Source organism: Saccoglossus kowalevskii, chromosome 1 (genome assembly GCF_978046115.1).
Source record: "Saccoglossus kowalevskii chromosome 1, keSacKowa6.1, whole genome shotgun sequence".
In the NCBI taxonomy this organism is placed as follows: domain Eukaryota; kingdom Metazoa; phylum Hemichordata; class Enteropneusta; family Harrimaniidae; genus Saccoglossus; species Saccoglossus kowalevskii.
In genome coordinates, this window is record NC_140641.1 from 27,636,520 (window position 1) to 27,659,528 (window position 23,009).

Below are 23,009 nucleotides of genomic sequence, written 5' to 3' on the forward strand. Positions count from 1 at the left end.
TTTCTTAACTTCTATATTTCCTTCAGTCTGTCTTCACATGATGTTTACTATAGTTTGTGTATAGGAATCAGTTTTGATTACATTCTCGCCCAAATTTTTTCTTCACTTTTCACTCATTGGTTCCCCTTGGTAAAAATGTTTTGTCATAACTCAAAATGTTGTGGATTTTTACCATAGAGGGCGTACTTTACTTTTATATCACAGTTTACTTTAAGTACATGTGTTGCAGTTGTACATAAATTCTGTGAATTTATTTTAGCTGGAATTCATTTTCACTAAAATGGTGCAATATTTTTTTCACTGGATTTTATTTTTGTTTATTTCATTCCAAAAAGAGCAAATATTTGGTCTAAATATGCTTATGTAAATCAGTTGTACTGGTATTTTAATTGTATTTTAATGCTTAAATCGCCATAGTCACCATGTAGTGCATGTTTGAGTTTCATCTAATCAATTTATTTTATATGCATCGGGTATGTCGCATAGGACCCACATCAAATATAGTGTTAGGAGTTACGTGTTGTCGCTTTAAACTATGTGTGTGTGGCTTTCAGCATTTTGTAAACATCACAATTCAATGCAAATCCCACTGCTAATGAGAAATTTATAAATATTGGTGCAAATCTAGTGAAGAAATGGTCTTGGTGTTTCTGTACTGTGTGATTTTTGCCTTATTTAATGAAAAAAAAATCACTTCTATATAACAATTCTGTATTAACCTGACAGTGGTCTGCTAATGCATGTTTCATGATTGCTTTACATACTGTTTTACATTAATTGTGGTTATTGGTGTGGAACAAGCTAATATAACCTTTAATTGGGACAATTGTGATTATAATTTTGGTAAAATCCCCCGCAGAGAAGTTAGAGTATGCTATATATGTTATAAATAGCTGTTGAGCATCCAAGCGAACCACAGTGATAAATGTTCACTACTATGTATTACAGCCATTAGAAAATTATCCATATATGTGAATGATTCTCTTGTATTTCATCACAAAAATAGAATACTTTTTTGGGTTAATTAATTTGCATTATGTGCACAAGTCATTTCTCACACATGTATCCACTGTTTTCTGTCAAACTTGTTACATATATTTTACTTGAATATGCACATCATTTTGCTGTTTGATCAAGTAAAATGTCAAATTTGCCTCACCATATTTACTCTATTAGAAGCATATCTTCACTGGAAGTGCATCTTAATCAAAAAATGCATTTATTGTGTGCTTGATCATTAAAATGTGACTTATGATGACCATAGACACATGTCATTTACTTAAAGTGTATGTGCCACTAATAGAGCAAATATGGTAATCCTAATCATTTAGCATATTCATAACCGCAGTGACCCGATATGTTCAATATTGTCAAACACAGTGCTTTATGATATACCTGTAGTATGTTTTGTGATCTGATTGAATTTGGCCTATTGGTGATTTTTTTTCAGACAAATTGTTAAATCTGATTCAATATTGTATTTTAATCCATTATTTTCACAATTTGATACACAAATACAATGTATACTTTCTTTATGCACTTAATTTGTTTTTGGCTCCTGTGTGAGATTTGCATAGTCAGTCAATTTTCGGCTTTTCCACTGAAATCACAAGTACTAATCAGCTCATTTCAATGAAACCTGGTAGGACAGTGCTTAAACCTAATCATTTTTAATTACCTGATTTGCATAATTAGCCAATTTCTTCTTTATCAATATTAACTATTAATCATCACATTTCATTAAAATTTCGTAGATGGTCTACACATTGTGCAGATGTTATTAGTTTTACATTAAAATTATTACATATTAATCACCTGATTTGCATGGTAATTAGCCAGTTTTCAGCTTTTTCTCTCAATATCTCAAGTACTAATTATCATTATAATTCAATGAATCTAATTTGCATAGTAGGCATAATCATCAAATTTCATAGAAATTTGGTATATAGATGCTCTGGGGTAATCCACAGACGTGATTAGTTTAATGTTGAAAACCCTTGCATATTTATCATCCAATTATTTAACCAATTTTTCTCAAAAAATCAGATTTGAACGTGCTCTGAAATAAATTAGACTGTAAACCAAAGATAAACAGTCAAATTTATTTTCTGTGAATGTTTAAAGGAATTGCTCAAATAAAGTGGCTCCACTTTGTATCATGTCTGTCACGCAAGTGGAAATAATTTGGCACTAATGTTGATAGTCGCTAAGTACTGGACAGGTACTTTTTATCGACAATGACTTGTTGTTTCTGACTTCATGTTGTACGTCATGTCACTGAGATATTGCCAGTGACTATTTAATTTTCCATGAAGTAGCAGTATTATCTAAAAAAAAGTTATTTTGGGTCATGCAGCATTTCATGATTGTCAGTGCTTGAAATTCAGAGGCATCGAAGGCATTACAAATACAGGCAGTTCTTACTGTAGTCTTACATGTGTACGCTAAGACAGTTTTTATCCAATTTTTGCCTTGAACATGGTGACCTCTCAAATCTAAAGTTTAAGCTCTGGAATGATGTATACTTACTGAATGTGAAGTTGTCTTTTACATATAATTTATAATTAACTGATGGTGTAGTAGGTTGGTGCAGTTGAAGCAGCTAGTCTATCATATGTATATACATGTAACCTTGTTTCAAATGTTAAAAAATACTGGACAATTAGTTATCGGAAGTATGGTCACCCCTGATAAATAGAAGCTAATGATAAACATATGGTACTGTACCTGCTTTTTGTTTTGTCTCTTAAAAAGTTTTTTTTTTTGTGCTAAGTGTTGCTCAAAATATATGTTGATCTGCTTCAAATGCCTGATAAATACATATCATGTGTATTTTCAGAGCCTTTTCAGTTGAATATGCTTCATTAACACTATCAGTCTACTCATGTGCCTGTCTGTGCATTCTTTGTTTGACATGTATGCTTTTCATTTTGTTTTATAATCTGAAAAAATGGTTGGTTGGTGGTCATTTTAATTTGATCTATACAGCTGTGTCTGTGCATTGTGACAATGCAACTGTATACATGTCAATTAAACCTTACTATTCCGTATTAACTAATTTTCTGAAATTTGGCAATGCTATCAATGACTGACTTCTAGCACTGCTATATTTAACAAATGCAATGAAACAGGCAGGAGCATTTGGGTGAAACCTGAAAAATTATGGAGTATTGAAAAATTTAAATGGGTAATACAAAAGAAAAACACCTATCCAATCAGGGCAAAGGATAGTTTAAATATGCTCAGTTCCCAACCAATCAAGGTATCATCACCATTTATAAGGGTAACGACTCCATTGGAGTATTTTAGTAAAGCTGTACAATATATGAGTAATTCATCTTTAACACAAAAACTCTACATGATGGGATTTCTAAATTCTTGTTTCCCTTCCATCATCATATATTCCACTACATCAGAAATACCATTTCTTCTGTCTGTAGTCATAAATTGTCTCATACATGTAGCAAGCATGCCCAATCCTACTCATTGACTTTCATAAGTGATGTGATTTTAATGTGTGTCACAGCTGAGCTGTACTGGTACGTCTTTCACTAAAGCGAGGTGCTATTTTAATGCTCCACTGGCTTTTCTCCTCTCTATTTATCATTGCATATTGTACTGTATCCCGCTTTATTTCCACCTGAGAGGAGTTTTTATGAATTTCAGAGTCAGGTAAAATATTGAAATCTTTAAGACAATGAGTCATAATTATTGTGAAATTTTTTCAAAATATTGTATTTATATGGTAATTGATAGTGCCGAAAATCGCAAATTGCAATAGGTGATTTTCCGTTCAGATTTTGAACTCTAATTTGATTTTGAACCCAAATTTCTTTATTTCGTAGCTCAGATCGACCGTCCGATCTTCGACAGAGGAACATTGCTTTTGAATACCCTCACTTAATCAAAATTGTCCATCAAATGTATACAGCACAATATTAAGCATGGAAATGCCCCCCAAAATATTGTCATGTTTGTCGAATCCCACGCGATGTTTGACACCACTACGACCTTTATTAGACCCTGTTCGGACGCAGTCCGAAAACGAGGACTTATGTTTTGACCTCCGTGTGTGCGTGCGTGCGTGTGTGCGTCTGGACCTGTATCTTAGAAATGCCTGACCAATCACAATCAAACTTCACACATACATCATACATGATATTATACATATGCACGTCAATTTGTTTCATGATCTGATTCAAGATGGCTGAATGGCGGCCATTTTTGTGCTGAAAATCATCAAAATCAAGCATTTCCCGGCTGTTTACAGATGGATTTTGTTCAAACTTTGTTTATACGTTGGACATTATAGGACCTTGATGCACATCATTTTGTTTTACGATCTGATTCATTTTTGTGCTAAAAAATTAGTATATACATCAGACATTATGGGACCTTGATGCAAATAATTTAGTTTTTCAGATTAGATTCAAAATGGCCGACTAGTTGCCATTTTGTTTTAATGAATGTGGTTCTCGTGCCATATGTCTGACTTGTTTTGACTGATTATTTTCAAATTTTTAATATTCATTATACATCATGTCATAGATATACGAATATATTGGTTTGACGATTCTTTTCAAAGTGGCCAAATGGTGGCTATTTTTGTGCTAAAAAAAATCATCAAATATCAAGCATTTCTGGCATTTATGGATGGATTTTGTTCAAACTTATAACACACATTAGACATTACAGGTTCCTGATGCATGTCATTTTATTTTTCAGATTGGATTCAAAATGGCTGACCGGCGACCATTTTGTTTTAATGATTGGGCTTCTAGAGCCATATCTTTTAAATGCCTTGACTGATTATATTCAAATTTTATATATTTGTCATACATCATGTTTTATATATATATATATATAATTATGTATTCAAAATGGCTGATTTTGAATGCTGTTCCAGAGCAATATCTCTCAATATGGATAAGTACTTGTTTGACAATCAGATACAAATGTCAATCATTTTAATGTTAAAAATATCATATTCCTGACATGGTTATATTCCAGCTATATTACTATAAACAAAACTATATATCTTAAATTTGATAACTAACTGGGACTGTGCCATGCATGGCTTGTTTGTCCTGTTTTTACGTTCAATTTCACACATAGCACGTGATTCTCGCAGTGAACGGAAAATGGTCTATTGATCAACTTTATTGACAGCAGGTTTTATGAAATAACCAGAAAGAAGCAGCAGCATCAAGGTATTACCAAAATGGAAACAAAATTTTGTACGATTGTACTATACTATAATAGATTACGCCATAGCTGGTAACACTAGATGATGCAGTGATCTTGTTGTTTTGTTTGATGCTCTACATGTGTATACTGACTCCCCAATGTGTTGTCAGCTGATCTCTCTGCATTGTTGCTTCCTGGCATTTAACAAAAAGCGGTCATAAAATACGTAACTTCACACGAGTTTAGCTGCTATGACGCATTATATTACAGTTAAATTGTGAGTGAGTGAACTCTTTTTCCTGGTGATACGCTTATCTTTGTGACCTTTCACTACGATGATTGAAAAAAATTGTGTATCAATGCACTGTTAAGACAAGTGAATACTGGTTTTTAGCTCCGCTGTCGACTTTGTCGAGCGGAGCTTATCATATGAGTGATTGTCCATCGTCGTCGTCCGTCTGTGTCAATGTTTTACTTTTTCGACTTCTTCTTGAAAACTACAAGCCTGAATGCTTTGATACTTAGTGTATATGTACCTTGGGTAGACCTCTCTTAGGTTTGTTCGTTTCATGTTGATATCTTCAATTCTCTAATTTTGGTGAATATTTTTGTCGTTTTTGGTAAAAAGTGATAGTTTCGACTTCTTGTTAAAAACCGCAAGTGCAATTGCTTTGATAATACATATATAGGTACTACATGTGGACTGCTCTCAGATTTGCTCATTTTGTAATGATATCTTTAATTCTCTAATTTTGGTGAATATTTTTGTCATTTTTGGTAAAAAGTGATATTTTCGACTTCTGGTTAAAAACCGCAAGTCCAATTGCTTTGATATTACATATATAGGTACTAAATGTGAACCTCACTCAGATTTGTTCATTTTGTAATGATATCTTTAATTCTCTAATTTTGGTGAATATTTTTGTCATTTTTGGTAAAAAGTGATATTTTCGACTTCTTGTTAAAAACCGCAAGTCCGATTGCATTTATATTACATTTATAGGTACTACATGTGGACCTCTCTCAGATTTGTTCATTTTGTAATGATATCTTTAATTCTCTAATTTTGGTGAATATTTTTGTCATTTTTCGTAAAAAGTGATATTTTTGAATTCTTATTGAAAACAGCAAGTCCCATTGCTTGATACTTACCCCCGGTATATACATATTGTTCATTTTCTAATGATATCTTCTGTTCTTTAATTGAAATGTGCATTGCTAACAGCGGAGCTATCTCAGCCGAGAGGCTGCTTGTTTGAAAGTATCTGTACTTGTTTTGACAAACCAAAAATCAGCATAGACAGTAATTAAGGTCAGTAATTAAGACCTTAGCAAAGATGAGATGTGTTAAGATGGCCCAATTTGTATTGAATTCAACATAGACAATACTCAAATATAGATTCTATGAGCAATGGTTTTACCTTGAGTTGACACTAATAGAATGAGATCATTATCACTTTCATTACAATTTTGTTATTCAAACTCTTCTGGACTTCATATATTGAACATAAAGATTTTTGTCACCCCCCCCCCCCTTCTTAAAAAAAAATTCTCTGTATTATGTTTTTCGTTGAATGTAGAGAAGTTTTAGACGAATACTACATCAAAGATATTTTACGATATGGGAGGTCATATTAATGGCAGCTGGAATGCATTTTCCCTTATTATAGAGACAACTTTTCTCTGTGGACCACATGCTTATATTTTATAAAATGTGTTGCTACAGTAAGCAGGCCTCTTTTTTTTTAAAGCATGAAATGATATTTACCTTGTGCTGACTAGAAAAAGTTGTGCCAGTGTATTATGCCCAGCAATTAAGAAGATAAGAATCTCTGAGTCTCCACGTTCTCACCACTGTTTTTTTTTTTATGCAAGAGGTGTTAAAATGGCAGCCACTGCATAATGTGCGCAATAGTAGCAGTTGCACACAGCTCCTTCAGCACAGGCTAAGAAGTCAGAACTTTAGCCCAAACTAAGAAAACATCTGTGAATGCTTTGTACAGACTGAGAAACTAGTAAAAGTTAAATCTGACCCGTTTTTATGGCCCAGTATAGACTCTGGGAACAGGCTAACGTAGTTTGCCAAATGCTTACAAATGTAGCTCTGGTTAAACAGCAACTAAAATGAAACATAGCAACAAAATACCATTGTATTCAATGTTTCTTTAAACTTATATATTTATAACTATTCATCTTGATATCTCATTTTGAACATGTCAGCACATCCAGAAATATTGTTCAGAAGAAAAAAAATGCTCTGACAATAAGAGACAGTGTACAATTTGCACTTTCTGTATTTCCATTTTTATTGTTTCATGATCATAGAGCTATTAAAAATGTATCCCTTTCTGGGTTACTGATGAACCAAAATTAAAATGACTGGTAAGTTTGGATGACACTTACTTTAATACTAAATGTAGGTCTCTCCATACACAATTGTCTAGCCAATATGCAAACATATAGGATTTAGTTATATTCTAGCCCATACTAGAATGTAGACTGAACACAACTTATGGCGAGACTTGCAGATAGGCAATATTTCAGTTGACCATATGTTTCTGTCTTTTGTCTATTAATAGTTGATAATTCTGGATCATATTAATATACATATATCTACATACATACCCCGGTATACATAAATGTACTTGTTGGAACCAGACAGTATATTTTGAGTTTAACAAAAAGATCAATATAACAATCTAAACTGCCAGAAAATGTTTTACTCATTGCAAGTACCTATTTTGAAATAAGATAAATGTAAATACAAGTTGAAGAGAGATGGCACTCAAATTCTCCAGCATAAACGTTGAATTGGATGTTGCATTGCAACATGATAGTAATATTCATTGCAAGTTGCACTATTTATTCCATTAATCATGGCAGTTCAGTGTAATAAAGCAGTGTGATAGTTTAATATATCTTCATACTGTGCAATAAAAATCCCAGCAACATTATTGGTCAATGCAAGCAGATACCTATGACATCATGGCATTGCATCACAAAACACAGATCTTAATGGTTTTTTGCAATATTTCTTGAGTTATTATTAAGAATTATATTAATTTGGGGCTTTTGAATGTTTACTAAATAGAGTGTTTGATAGAAGGCAGCATATATTTTAAACTTCATTTCAAATTCTCCCAACCTCAACTTCTCTGCACAGAAATATTTCTAAATATGTTTAGTAGCATTTTATTTTTCACGAATTGTGGAATTGATTTTTATAAAACCATAAGTATAATGTTTTCAAAAATAACTATTTGTCAATCCCAATAGGTTACACTAACGATAATGATGATCTTTTATGCAAATGACTGTCGTATGATGTTTTGAATACTTGCTCATCAATTGTAATCACTGCGTTATTTTTAGCCTTCAAAAGCTGTGAAAAGGATGCATGGGATAAACAGATTTACAATATATAACAAATTTTTGACCCTAAAATATCTGATCGCCAAAGGCTAGGGAAATTATTACACTTGCTTATAAATCTGATAAAGTAAGCACACTCATGAGATAATCTTCTATATATTGAATCAATTTATGTGGAGAGCTCTTATAGCAACATTTGGGAACTTGGGTAACATTTACCTCTTGTTTCCCTTAACAAAAAAATTTGTATTACTTAATTTGTATGCCAGAATTGTATGAATATTGTATATTTGTGCATGTACTGGTAGATAATTGAATTATGTACACTAAGTTTAGATATTTGTTCAGTCTGGCAACATCCTCATTTATATGATACGCAGATAACACAGCTGTGTGCAGACATCGATCGTCATCTTCAGTAAGACAGTCTGGAGATTAGTATCAGATTTGTCATGTCATTCTCAAGACAGTTAAGGACAATTACCGTTTTGCTACTTGTGTCTGCGAAACACACAATGCAAGGCATGGTTAAAATTCACACAAATTAAGCTTTTGAGAAAAAAGAATTCAGGCATTCATGGGTAGATTACGTTCAAATCTGGTACATAAAAAGAAAAGAAAAAAAAATTGGCATCATCGCTTGCTAATATGAGCAGTGTTTCATCTAGGCTGTACAATGTTGGTATATGTGCATTTCAATATACTCTAGCATTGAAACAACGAGGACAGGTTTAATAATTATTCTAAATAAGGTCCCCTTCCTTCCAAGTACGGTAAGGGTGTTCTTGATTATCTGTTTAAACAAGTCTCAGAAGTTTATATGAAAAGAAGTTGGCAAACACACTCACAAATTGATGAAGGCTTGGGATTTGACCATAACGTTTGACATGTGCATATTGATTAAGTCAACTGTTTTTTCCAAATCTCAAACTCTCAGTCAGTTCACAAATGACATTGCCAAGTTTTTGCATCAATTCTTCTGAGACTATAAAATAGCTGATTAGCTATTGGAGAAGAGTGTCACCATTTTACCTCATCACTCCAGAAAGCTTAATGCTACAATATACATGTACAGTGCAAGACAGATGAGAAGGTAATGATGTCATGTGTAAAAGCATTACTAACACATGACAGATAGGTTGACTGGGATGAATTTAGAAATTGCATTCTCCCCAAGAGTCAAAAAGGCCTCTGTGCGCAAATGGTGATCATTTTAGTTTGCTGAATAAATTTTCACATGAGGTGAACTGTTTGGGGTGGAGGTTTGTAAAGGTCACAAAATACAAATAGCAAATAGAATAAAATGACAAATGTTCCATTTAAACCTGGCATGTATAAGTAGAAAGAATATAAAATTGTGTTAAATTGAAACATGGGCTGGTGAAAGCCTCAACGGATAGCCAAGAAGTTGTGTCAGCAGTCATTTTGTTTAAATAAGGGAAAATAAGTAGGTGCATGTATATGTGCCCAACAGGATGTGAAACCTGATTGTGTTTGATCCCACTTGTTTCTCAACAGTTTGGTTCTACTATACACTATCTTTTTGTACCCAGCACTTGCTATAATTTAAATGATTGACACAAATAATGTAGTACATTTATATCGACATATCATTTTATTGCATGCAAGTCATTTTATGATACTGTATGGTAAATATCACACTACATTATGTAAATGTGCATGCAAGCAAACTTGTTAAAAAAAAACAAAAAAAACATAAAGTTTTGGTAACATTTGTTTGTACATTCATATAAAATGATTAAATACAATCAATTCATATTAATTCATCCAAATTATAAATTTTAATTTAAAAATAGATTAAGTTCTTTCTCTCATTGAGCTTCCCCATCTAATTAAACTAGGTAACATACTCCGCAATTTACCTTACAACTCAGTGCTCGAACCAAATCATGTTATTACATCATAAATGACATTTATATGTAACATATGCGACACTTGCCCTGAAATAAAATATTTACAGAATGGCCTGTAAGCTGCCTTGAATGAATCACTCTTTAACATTATGTTGGTTATACGGGTTAGTTATTGTTGTACCTTTACATGTGTATAACCTTCAGAATTCTGATTAAAAATTGTCAATGAATAGTACAATGTACGTACATTGTACCAGGGAATATGTTTTTATTTTTGTATTAGTACCGTACATAATCATTATCCACTCAACCATCTGTACCCTGTATTTTTTTCAGTATCTTTTTATACTGGTATGTACATTGACATCACAATCACGATTTTGCAATACTTAGTCAAATAAAACAAATTCTACAAGAACAACAAAAGTATGTCCCTGTTTGGACATATTCTGAAAATTGGGACTATTATCTTTGGTTATGTCTGTCTGTTCCCCCGTCTGTCCAAGGTTATATCTCGGGCACTCATTGGCCGATCTCATTCAGACTTTACACAAAGATGATTTTTGAAGTTTGTTCATATATCAGATTTTAATTAGTCCCAGCACACAAGTTTTGTCATATTTTCCCAAGTATTGGTATTTCCTCTTGTAACATTCTATAGGGAATTTCCAAAGTAACAGTTCATCCTCATCTCTGGGGCTACTATAAAAATTCATCCATGTCTTGGGCTCTCATTGCTTGAAGAACATATCATAAGTCGATTGAAGGTTTTCCTGAACTGCTTATTGAATGTCGTGTAAATAATAGGATTAATGCTTGATGAAAAGTATCCGAGCCATGTGAATACGATGTAGAGTGTTTTAAAGATACTAATCTCATCTGTGTTAATGAAGTAGTTTATAAGAAGCAGTATGAAATAAGGGGTCCATGCTATTATGAATGAAAGAAATACCAGAGAGAGTACTCTAGCTGCTTTCTGTTCATTTTGAGTTCCTTTCACTGTTGTTATGATGTATGAAGATAACTGAATGCTACCTTTGTTTCTGTTTGACATATTGACATGAACAATAGTATTGTTTTTGTCAACTTGGTTTTGGTTAGTTTTAAGTTGCTCATTTGTAACATTGTTTCTAAGATATTGTTGATCTACACTGTTCATTGTATTATGTTGATTTCCAGTCATATGGTTGGAATCTGTAAATGGAGGATCAGTTGTCATTTCCTCTGGCATTTGCATCTTCGGAGTTTTCTTGAGCAATAATCTCTTCTCCTTTGGGCTTGTCTCATAACTGTCTATAGCTTGCAGAAGTTTAATTCCATTATTCCTTCCAATATTACCTGCTGCGCTATCATTCACGTCTCCTTGTTCATCTCGTTTCATCTGAAGTTGAGTGCTTACAGCGGCAAACATCTTTTCTGTCATATAAGATGCACTTTCCTCACTTCCATAATTCATTTTAATAGTTTCCTCAGGTTTGGAATTTTTATCATCTTTTTCACCACTTTCTCCCTCTTCAAAAACATGTATTGGAGATTGCATTTCTGTGTGATCTATCTTTGATTGATTGTAATCAGTTTTCTCATCAGCTCCTTCCTTATTTTGCATTCTAAAACTGCGTTTATTCTGCTTTGTGGTTTTCTGCATTTCTGACATTTCAAAGCAGTTATTTTCCTGTCCAGACGCATAGATATTGTGAGTTTCTATTTGTTTTCTCAGATTCTTCATAGTCAACATGTGACAGATGGTCATCACTGATAATGGCAAAACAAAATTAAACAAGGCGGTGATGAGCATGAAATGTTTATTTTTCAGCACACAATTTCCGTTAACATTTAAATTTGATATATCCTTTATCGCAAGTCCAAAAATTGCTGCAGCATACACTGAACTACCAAGCCAAGACACACCAATCTTGGCTGCCATACAGAGCCGTGATCGCCCAAAGAGATTAAATTTGAATGGGTAGCCAATGGCAAAATATCTGTCAACAGATATAACAGTCAGGTGATAAATGGACGAGGCACACATGAAAACATCTGTTGTTATCCAGAATATGCACACATAATTGTCAAACGGCCAGTCACCTAGTATAAAAAAAATTAAATGGATGAACATGGTGTGAGACAGTAATCAGCAAATTTCACCTTTATTACAGGGTCCATAGCGTTGGGAAAATCCTTTGAAAGTCTTTGAGTTGCCTTTAAATTACAGGAAAAATAAAAAAACTTTGAAAAGTCTTAAAATTTCTTCATAGTTCTTTCATTCATTTTAGAAAGGCCTGTTTTCTCCAGGGAACTACCATATCCGCCAAACTTTGATGAGCTTTGCTGATGATGCTGGCCTCAATTAAGGGTCAAAATGTCTAGCGGGGTGTAAATGCAAGAAAGTTTGGGAAAAGGTCTGGAAATATCTTGGAAATCATTTGGCTCTTGGTGCTATGGACCCTGTATGAGTAATGGTATTAATTGATCTGGAACTTGAGTATGCAACTCATTTCGTACTGACCTACATACGTGCATGTACACATACATTGTAACTCAACTCTTGATTCAAAGTGAAAATTTTGATGAAATGAAGCATAATCAGATGAATGCATGCAATTTCACTAAACTGGATTAAGCCCAGGCAGCTGCAATATTTTGTATTACTGTCACTTGACAAAATAAGAAAATGAATCGTAATTTGTTTGCCTCTTTTTAGTTTACTTTGGTTGAATTGCATCATTTTAGCTTGCTGAAACACAAGTTAACTTTTCTATACACCAGTACATGTTCCACAATTAACACACATATTTGCAAAGACAATGCATTTGTTTCCCTACTGTATGACTGTAGTTCCCAGATGTTACAATTACATTATAAAGAAATCCTGTCATTTTTGCTCATATTAACAATTAGTTCTGGTTCAAATAGATAGACATTTAATGAAATGAAAGAACACTTCAGGGTTGGTAGATGCGTGGTTTACCTGTGACAATTCGAAACGACTCATAATGAAATAAGTTCATATAGTTATTTTGGTACTTGCAGAAGAATTCAAAACAAATGACTTTATTTTCTATCCACTTCAACAACTATAACATTCAAATACTATAACTATATCAAGGCTATAACATTAAGTAGAGTTATATACTTACCATATAATAAGTTAATCATCCCTATGGGCATAACAATAAATCCAACCATGAAGTCTGCTACTGCTAGTGACTGTAACAACTGATTGGTAGGATTCTGTAACTTCTTGTCTATTAGGATAGCTAGAAACACCAAGACATTGCCCATCATTGTCCATATTATTAGTACCAGTAGTGTCAGTGACCACCAATGCAGTGTATCTGGTGGTGCCAACACATCCATTGTCATATTTCCAGTCCAATTTGTCATGTTTTGATGGTTCATGGTCAATGGCATCTCAGCTATGCATCAAGCTGCAGATTGAAAAATTGCACTGACATGTTTCAGGCAAGCCATGATTGTTTACATGTTTTCATTTCCAAGCCACATGTAGATTCACCTTCAATGTGTTCATCTATGGTAACAATTTGCAGGGTCAGTCATGTGTTCTGCAGTCACTCGGAAATGTATAATGTGGATCCCTGTGCTCAGTAGTTAAGGAATATTTTGATCGTGTAAAGTTTATGGGATTCTAGTCACTGTTTTTCTGAACAAATAGTTTAGTAAGTCTATTTGTTACCATTACTCTATTTAATTATTGATCTCGGATTATTTTCCCTTAGTTGAAATTGATATTGGGTTGGTGATTCAGCATTGGCTTGCAGTGTGTCGAACTGAAAAGTATGATATAAAATATATGAGCCATAATTAGATTTAATAATCACTTGGGGAGGAGGTGTGACCACCTTTGGTAACGGTTGATATGACTGGAGACCTAATTAAGTAATAACATGATGTAGGTGAGTGTAGGATTCCAAGGCGTGATGTACACATTATCAAGCATGACTGATTACTATGTGATGAGTGAACTGTCATTCACGAGTTGATTTGAAACAACTAGTAGTATTACAGTAAGTGTGAATCGATCCAACATGACAGATCACTATGGCTCATTGGATATGCAAGTTTGACTTCAACAAAGATTAATTGCCAGAGACTAGGAGGTGTGACTGTGAATCCAAAATGCTCCTCAGTGTACCGGTAATTTTATACTTAATGCATTAGTATTCTCCAGTTTGTGGGCATATCAAGTGAATCCTTGTATATTTCAGTTAACTAGCTAGTATTCCTGTTTGCTGTGTAATCAAATACAGCTTTTGTCAAGCATTGTATTGATTGCAATCTCCTTGTGCATAAAAGCACTACTCGTAGTGGTGCTATCAAATCAGTGGTTTTATGCGATATTCCTTCAGTATATAGTTCAGTATTCCAAACTGTAGCTGAATGTCTAAATATAGATCCTTTCAGATGTATCCTGTAAAGAAATAAAGAAAACACAATTAAAATTCTTTGTGCATCTTGCAAATTAAATTCCACTCAGATAAGCGGCCCTCAAATGATGGGAATGCAGCGAGGCAGTGCCTTTAAATGATTAGTCACTCTGTACCATTGTTGTTCAGAATGTGTGCATTATAAAAGAAGATTATTTCTCAACATCTCAACAATATTTTGGGAATTTCTATGTGTGTGTGTGTGTGTGTGTGTGCATACCTGTATGTTTATTGACTATCTGGTATACAATGTACCTGGTAAACAATATTTATTCTAAATCAAAACAAATTTCAAAAATGTTGCATAAGATGAACCCAATTTCCAAATAGTTCCTACCAAAAATATCCTTTTGTACAGATAATGTGTGCACGGTTGGTACATTCAGCCACTTTTCTAAGTTGCCCACTTGAAATGGTTTCTGACATCTGTCCATTTTTGCTGTGAATTACTAGCTTGATGTTCCACTGTTTCTCAGGTACTACTTAAACTGGATTATTCCATTATTTAAAAGGGTCATATGCTGCTAAATATCCTGGGGAGTTCAGTAATGATCAAATAAAAAAAAAAAGTATAATAATGAGACATGCTTGAACTATAATCTAAGCAAAAACATTTATTTTTTGCTGTTTTTTTATAAAAAATAATGAACATAAAACCCCAAATGCTCTATTGTATTGGGCATTTCTTTATAGACAATTTAGGCAATTACTTGATTCCCAAATTTAACATATTCCGAATGTTACAATGATTGCAATGCTGTACTATTTTTGCCAGAGAATCACCGACTAAATCATCAAAGACAGACTTGAACATATCAGGTTTTATCTGAAAATAAATTGTTTATTTAGTGAACTTATATACACTTGCGATTTTACTTCTTGCTGGGGAGCAAGACACAGTAATTGAACATTGATGGATAAATGTCATGATTGCTGAAACCTTGAAATGAACTGGCACAGAAATGAACAGTAATTACCAGCAACCTTTTCAAACTTTATAATGCTAAATGTATATCAGCCCTAATGTAATTGGAAACTAAAACAGATTAGTTTAACTCTTCTGCCACATGTGATAACTTATAAACACCTTGTTCATGAACAGTCTATACATGTAATTTGTTTAAATTATCAACATGCATGTGTAAAAAAGTGAACACCTTGTTAGGTCTATAATACATGCTGCCTACGTGAATATTGTAAAACTGCTGAAACCAAATGTATTGCTATTTGAATCATAATTTCATTAATAAGATTGCACCATCTATCATTATATCATACATACAATGTATGTGTAATTTTGTCAACTCTGATCAGTGTTATCGGAGGCTCAAGTATTGACCCAGTGTGCTGCAAGTTCAAAAGAGGAACCTTATGCATGGTTAACCAAGTTTAATCATATGTTTTTAATGTTTTAACATGGAAGTTAATCTATCGTAAACTCACCTGCAACACAAAAAAAAATTCTGTTCTCGTACCAAAAAATGATACCATATGTGTTAAAAAGCAGTCATTGCTTGAAAATAACAGGACGTCATGTCTCATTGACAATAGATGTAAAAGAAACTGCTCAGTTTCCATTAAGATCATAAAGATATTTGGCTTTATTCCAATAATTACTGCATCGTGGATGCACGTTTCAATATCGTAACAGTTTCTGATGTCCCATTCATTAATATACAATCAAAAATAAATTTGTCGCCAATGAACCATTCAGTAATTGTAATTAGTAAGTTTTAGATTATATGTAAACAGGTATATGTGTGGGTAAACAATACTTGTAAAAAATAATTAAAAAGTAATTTGTTTTAGTAGAGAATTGGTTGCCATAGAAATGATTGATTCAGTTGACATAATCCCTCTCATGCATAACAAATTACTGGTACCCATCTTTTACATAGGTTTATTATGTTTTTACCTTGTTTTGATAGAATGCCCTCCATTGTAAATTTCTTTTTTGATCTATATCCACAGCTTCGGCATTAAAAATAAAATAAGAAATTACCTTATTCTCAAGGAGTGTAACTCTGATCCTAGTGGAATTATTCGCACTGTGTTGAGGACTTGGGTTGATCCAAATCTATACATGAGTGGACAGGTGGTGTGCAGACTGATTTAATTCAGACTTGGCAAAAAATCAAGTCATAATATGTTCCATATGCCTGTCAATTTTTATTTTAACACTTTACATGTATTTTAGGTAATTTCATGGGAATTACGCTCAATGATTATAATGTCACTTTGTCCATTTTATGAAATACTTACTCAATTTGTCGGATTTTCTATGTATTTGATGCAAAGTATAATTATAGTAATTTCAATTTTATTACCAAAATTAAAACTCCAGTTTTGTAATTTGCTCACATCTTGGTTTCATATGGTACATTTGATAAAATATTCTTGTCTATTGAGTGTGGCATGTTCTACCGAATGTATTAATGCACTGACAAGTTAATGTGCTGAGTTGACATGGGCCTCAGGCTCTATTTCTTTGTAGCTGTCACATTGGGATCTAACTTCAGGCATGCATACATTTCAGATACTACTTTAATTTCATGTTGTAGCTATATCTAACTTAAGTGTAATGCATTTGATTGATAAGAGCATAGAATCATCTTTAAGACACACTGGTTAATTGATGTGTGTTTAATAAACTGACTGGGGGTGACAAGACACGTCTGTTTGTTACAGGGGCTTTTGGTACCCTCTGCCCTGGCTGCCTATCCAGAAATGCCCATCCCATCCCATGCCCCGGCTGCCTACCCTGCACCCTGCCTTCCCCATGCTTCGCCCTGTGCTCTGTCTGCCCTGTGTCTTTCCCAGGAACTCAACTACGTTGAATAATTATTGGGTGATTTATACAGGCCCAATTAAGTGGGCTTAATGATCTACTGGTATGTATAGCAATTTTTTGGGAACAGTTTCAAATGTTGTTCGTAATTCCATTGTAGTTTGACTATGAATCAGACGACAGAATCTAAATACTGATGTCTTTAATAGTATTAAAATTTATCAACAGCTATGGGTGTAAAATTACCATGTATCCTGACTGAATGTGTACTCAATGTCTTCATACACTATTCATAGTCTGTCATGTATTTACTCGCGCTTTTCTCAGATGAAATGTTTCACATCAATTGCTACCCAATCATTTTAATAGTTCCAGCTTTACATGATTTTCCTTTTTACTGTAGTCATAGATGCATTAAAGAAAAGGAATGTAGAACTGCAATTTTTAGTCCTATCGGACTTGGTCAAAAACAGGGACTTGTATGTTTTATTATGTTTATCTGTCCATCCATCATCATTTCTTGAACATGCCTTGACAAATTTGGAACAAAAATAACTTGTATAAATCATAATAGTATACATTCATCTTGATTTTTGCTCTGTTTCTCAGATAAACTTTTACTAGTTTTCTTTACATTTGTGGCTGTGATTTGGCTCGAAGTATAGCCATTGTACACTATAGATCAGAACAATTCAGAAAGTCTAATGTCAGGATTGAAATTTTAATGAACTTTGAAAAGGAAACATCAACATCGGCTTGAAACAACAACAAATGTAAAAATAATAACGATAACAATGGCGCGAGAATCTCAAGTGTCATGTGACACAAAACTCAAGTTGTGATAGATCCGTTCTAAACCAATCACTGATCGCGGTAATAACGTCAAAGGTCAAATACAACTTGTATGATATAATAGGAATAAGAATAATCTAAACTAAACATCAAAACTATTGCTGAACAGAAATAATACAGCGAATTGAATATTAATTGTCTAACTAGACAATTCAAACTTAATTAACAAACACACCTATGATTTGCATCTCGCCCGACAACATTTAGTACAAAGACAAGACTTAATGGGTCACATCGCATGTATGTTCTCTTCTGTTATTTTTGAATTATGACAACAAAATTTGAACGTGCCTTCAATCATTTCTCTCAGGAATGCCTGTGATGATTTTATTAAAAATTCTATGAACATCACTCATGATAGGTTTTTTATTCACATTTAGTTCTCTTATTTGATTCAAAATGGCTGATTGGTGGCCATGTTTTTTTTTTTTAATGTGTTTTTAACTATTTCTTAGAAGTATGTTGTTCTGATGAAAATTAACAATCACAAAATTTATTCATATATATTGTAATATATATATATATATATTATATATATATATGTAAAATTTGGGAGTTTTATAAATCACTAAAAAAACTAAGTTCAATTTTGGTGCAACTAGCAAGTACAATTTTCAAGATATGCTGTTAAATTAGGCTGAAATAAAACATTGTTTTATGTAGAAATAAGTGGACATACATTTATACTCCTGATAATGAGTACCAGATGTTAGTATTGTGCTCTCCAGGTGTGGTAACCTGATATGTTGTTTTCATCATGCGTACAAATAAAAAAAAGTGGACTAGCATAGTTTTTCTGCATTATTATTTGGGAATTTTTATACAATTTCAATTTATTTCTTCTATAAGGAACATTAAGATTAATGTAGTATAAATTGAATAACACATTTGCTTTTATTTTTCTTGCCAAATTTTGCTTAGGTATGTTGCTGTAGTTTTCTATTTGTTATTATAATCTCGACTCAATGGGCAAAGTTTTACTAGTTATGCTATGTTTAGACAATTTGTTTGAAGGAATGATCTTGCAGACATGGGCAACCATAAAATGAGACGATGATGTTTTTGTTTTCCGAGAGTAAGTTTAGATCCCCACTGCAGTGGTTAAAATGTTTTGATGCAAGTATGCTATACAAACAAGGTGGAAAAGCAATCAATCCCGAAGGCAATCAATGTGTGATGCAAATGTAATTAAGATGTGTCTTTTGTCTGAAGATAGGTTTTTGTCTGAGGTATGAACAGAAACTAGCACATTGCTTATCCCTATACTGCTATCATGTGCATGCAAGTCTATTTGGTGCTCAGAGTAAAATGCAGGATTTGACCCAAAGACGTAAAAAAGTGTGAACTAACTGTAATGTATGAACAGAACGCTGGTATAGCCCACTGATGAGGAATATATACAAAGCGATCTAACATTCAGTTTCTCAGTATTGAGGCTCTATAGACAAAAACTGTGACAATAAAATAACATTTTAACCCACAAACACAATGTATTTTGAAGAAACAATGCCTGTATGACATTTTGATGAATACTAATTAAAATAGGCTGGGGTAATGAAACACTAATGAAGGAGGGCTTGTATAGAACTGCTTGCTCACTTACACTAATACAGTTTTAAAAAAAACATCACTCTTTCTTTTGATGTTTCCCTGCAGTTATGTATTCCGTTAAAGAGCTATCAAATGTTTGTCAACTGTCAGGATGCTGCAGGGTCCAAAACAATACGATTACTTGAAATGAAATGTTATCCATTCTTGAATAAGATTAACTGCTTTGAAAGTACTGAACCGATGTCAGAGATGTAATCTTCAGGGAAAAGCATTTCGTTTCCACTTCAGATGCATGTACTTGTGATAAGAAGCAATGATCTAGACTAGAGGATATTGATTTCTGAAAGCTCCTGGATACTATCAGCTTTGGGTCTTGCAATATGCTCATTTTATAATAACAATATTTCTCCCAGTCCTTTAAACATTGTACAAGGGTACACAAAGGACTACAGTTGTGATTTGAAATGTTAAAGTATAAGCAGTCAAGATATCTGCAATAGTCTAGTTTCTTCCTAGTCTAGTGTAGGCGCTTTTAAATTATACAATGCAATAACAATTATGTGTCACTTACAAAAATAACAATTAGATAATATTCAATCTTGTTGATCAGAAATCACACTTGTTTAGGAGAGAGAAAGAACTACATTAAACTCTATTTAATGAAAATAACATTTTAAAGTAGTTAATTCACTTGAAATCTAAGATTGAAAACTTTAGCTGATTGAGACTTCAAATGGCATTTTGCTATTTGCCCTAAGCTGTCTAAAGCAGTACGTAGATGCAGCCATAGTGTGTCCATACTGTGCACCCATAGTAACCATTACTATGGAAATAGAATTACTGAAAGGTATCCTCTTGTAAATTGTTGAAGTACACAATGAAGCGGATGTCTGATTAATTCCGGCTAGGCTACGCAACTCTATAGCTGTCTAACGTATGTGGTGATCCCTTGACTCTGAGTAAAACTTATGAGATATTAGCTTCCATTTTCTGATACTAATGAATCTTGAAATTTGATTATAGATTGGGTCCCAGTTGATATCTCTGATATAGTCCCAGGGTTCATTTCTGTCACACTCACTTTATACTTATTATTGAAAACTTGTGGTATGACGTGATGACTAAGATAGTATACATCAGTTGATGATACCTGGCCAAGGGAGATTTGTTGTGTTAAGTAAACTGAACACTTTCACTGATCTTCTCACCCCACACCCCTTCTCTGAAATGATTTCAAGCTTCTTGTTCGGGGTGGTGGTGGGAAGGGGGAGGGGGGTGTGGGGTATTAAAGTGCATACCTGTCTTGTTATTTTGACTCCCTCTTCCTCCATATAGATACAAGGTTTATAAATCATCCATCTCAATCTATAGTGCCTTATTGCTTCATCTCAATATCTTAGTGCAAACATTTTGTTGAGCTCAGAAAATTTCTGACCTTGATGTGTGCTATTTCCTTTATAAACTGTCATGAGATTCCCTTACGGCCCAGTGGACTAAGTGTTGTCGCAATAATCACAAGTGAACTAAAGAATGTGATACCACGCAGATGTTATTATTTATGACTGCCTTTACATCAGCATACTGGTACCTAGAATGTGTTGTGACTATTTACATTTAACTTGTATACCTTAGATAATCCCTTACTATAATTTTTCAATTTGTCTCTTCTATTTACTGGTTTTAATATTTCTCATTTTTTGGTTGACCAGATGCTAGTTATGACTTCTCGAAAACCACCAACCTAATTGATTTGATATTTATAAAATTATTGACTATTTATTTGGGTTCATCAGTCTAGCTAGAAGCATATAGAGCTATTCTCATGTGTGCTTTTTTTAAAATTATTTTGATCAAACATTGCTACCTTGATGCTAATGGTCCTCAAATTTGCTAATTTATGATATTCAAATGTGTCTGGAACGCTTGTTGGAGATGAACAGGGCGATTTCAATCACACTTTGTACCATGCACTTTACTGGAGTACAAGGGTGTATCATATTTTTTTGATTCATTCAAAAATAGCAAACTGGCGACCATATCTATGGTAGTTTTTCAAGCTGAATACAACAAAGCTCTTTTAGTAAACAATTGTGACAGATGATTATGAGAAACAATCACAGAAGTACATATTACAATATCTGAAAATAGAAAATACTTGTAAGGCCTATTATATATTAAATGTTCAACCTAGTTTTATATTATGAAGTAGTAAGTGTGCTTAGAATGTGAATTTATTGTTTTTGAATAATATATTCATAAGTTACCACTGCAGACATACCCGTGCATTATGTACATATAGCAGTATGTTTGATCAGGATTCATGCAAATTTAATTCATTGATCTGCTTCACATGTCTTTATAAGATAAGTTTTCAATGCATATATAACTTAGGTCAATCTGATGTAAAGTCACTCCAGTCACTTTAATTACGGTCACTGATAAAATCACCATTTACCAACTTCATATGCAAGAAATTCATCTCTGGTTGCATTCAACAGCCAATTAGAGTGTGCATGTAACACAAGTTATGACTAAATGTTGATGGTGAAAGATCTGAACAGGATTTGAGTGGTGGTCATGCATGTACCTAATTTGGGTATAATCATTATTGTTATAGGCTTGAAGTCTATTTATAATTAGTATTGTGTAATTCTATACTGTGTAATACATACTTTATCTTAGATGGAAATAATTTTCGCTGATTTGTGATGAGTTGCATGTAAAACAGAAGAAAAAGAGAAACATTCACTGAATCTTCCCTTCAGCAAAAATAAAATATTTTTTAGGGATATACACATATAGCATTATATCAACCGGTAATTAGCGGTACTACCATACTTAAAAAGGGTCCCGGGAGATCACTGATTATTTTTCTTTATCTGAGTTAGTCCTGAGCCTCATCCATACTCGTATAATTTTATTTCTTCTTTGAGTATGGGC

At 33.3% G+C, this 23,009-nt stretch overlaps 2 protein-coding genes across 2 annotated transcripts in view; one reads left to right on the forward strand and one right to left on the reverse strand.

Moving 5' to 3' along the window:
• LOC100374583 (26S proteasome non-ATPase regulatory subunit 1-like) overlaps positions 1 to 23,009 on the forward strand; it is a 155,944-nt gene that overhangs the window by 21,257 nt on the left and 111,678 nt on the right. The window lies entirely within an intron of this gene.
• On the reverse strand, positions 11,084 to 13,790 carry LOC144356533 (D(2) dopamine receptor A-like). Its single transcript, XM_078011239.2, has 2 exons — positions 13,571 to 13,790; positions 11,084 to 12,518 (listed from the first exon to the last, which is right to left on the reverse strand). Exons 1-2 carry the CDS (start codon positions 13,788 to 13,790, stop codon positions 11,146 to 11,148), a joined length of 1,593 nt encoding a protein of 530 aa, XP_077867365.1. The 3' UTR covers positions 11,084 to 11,145.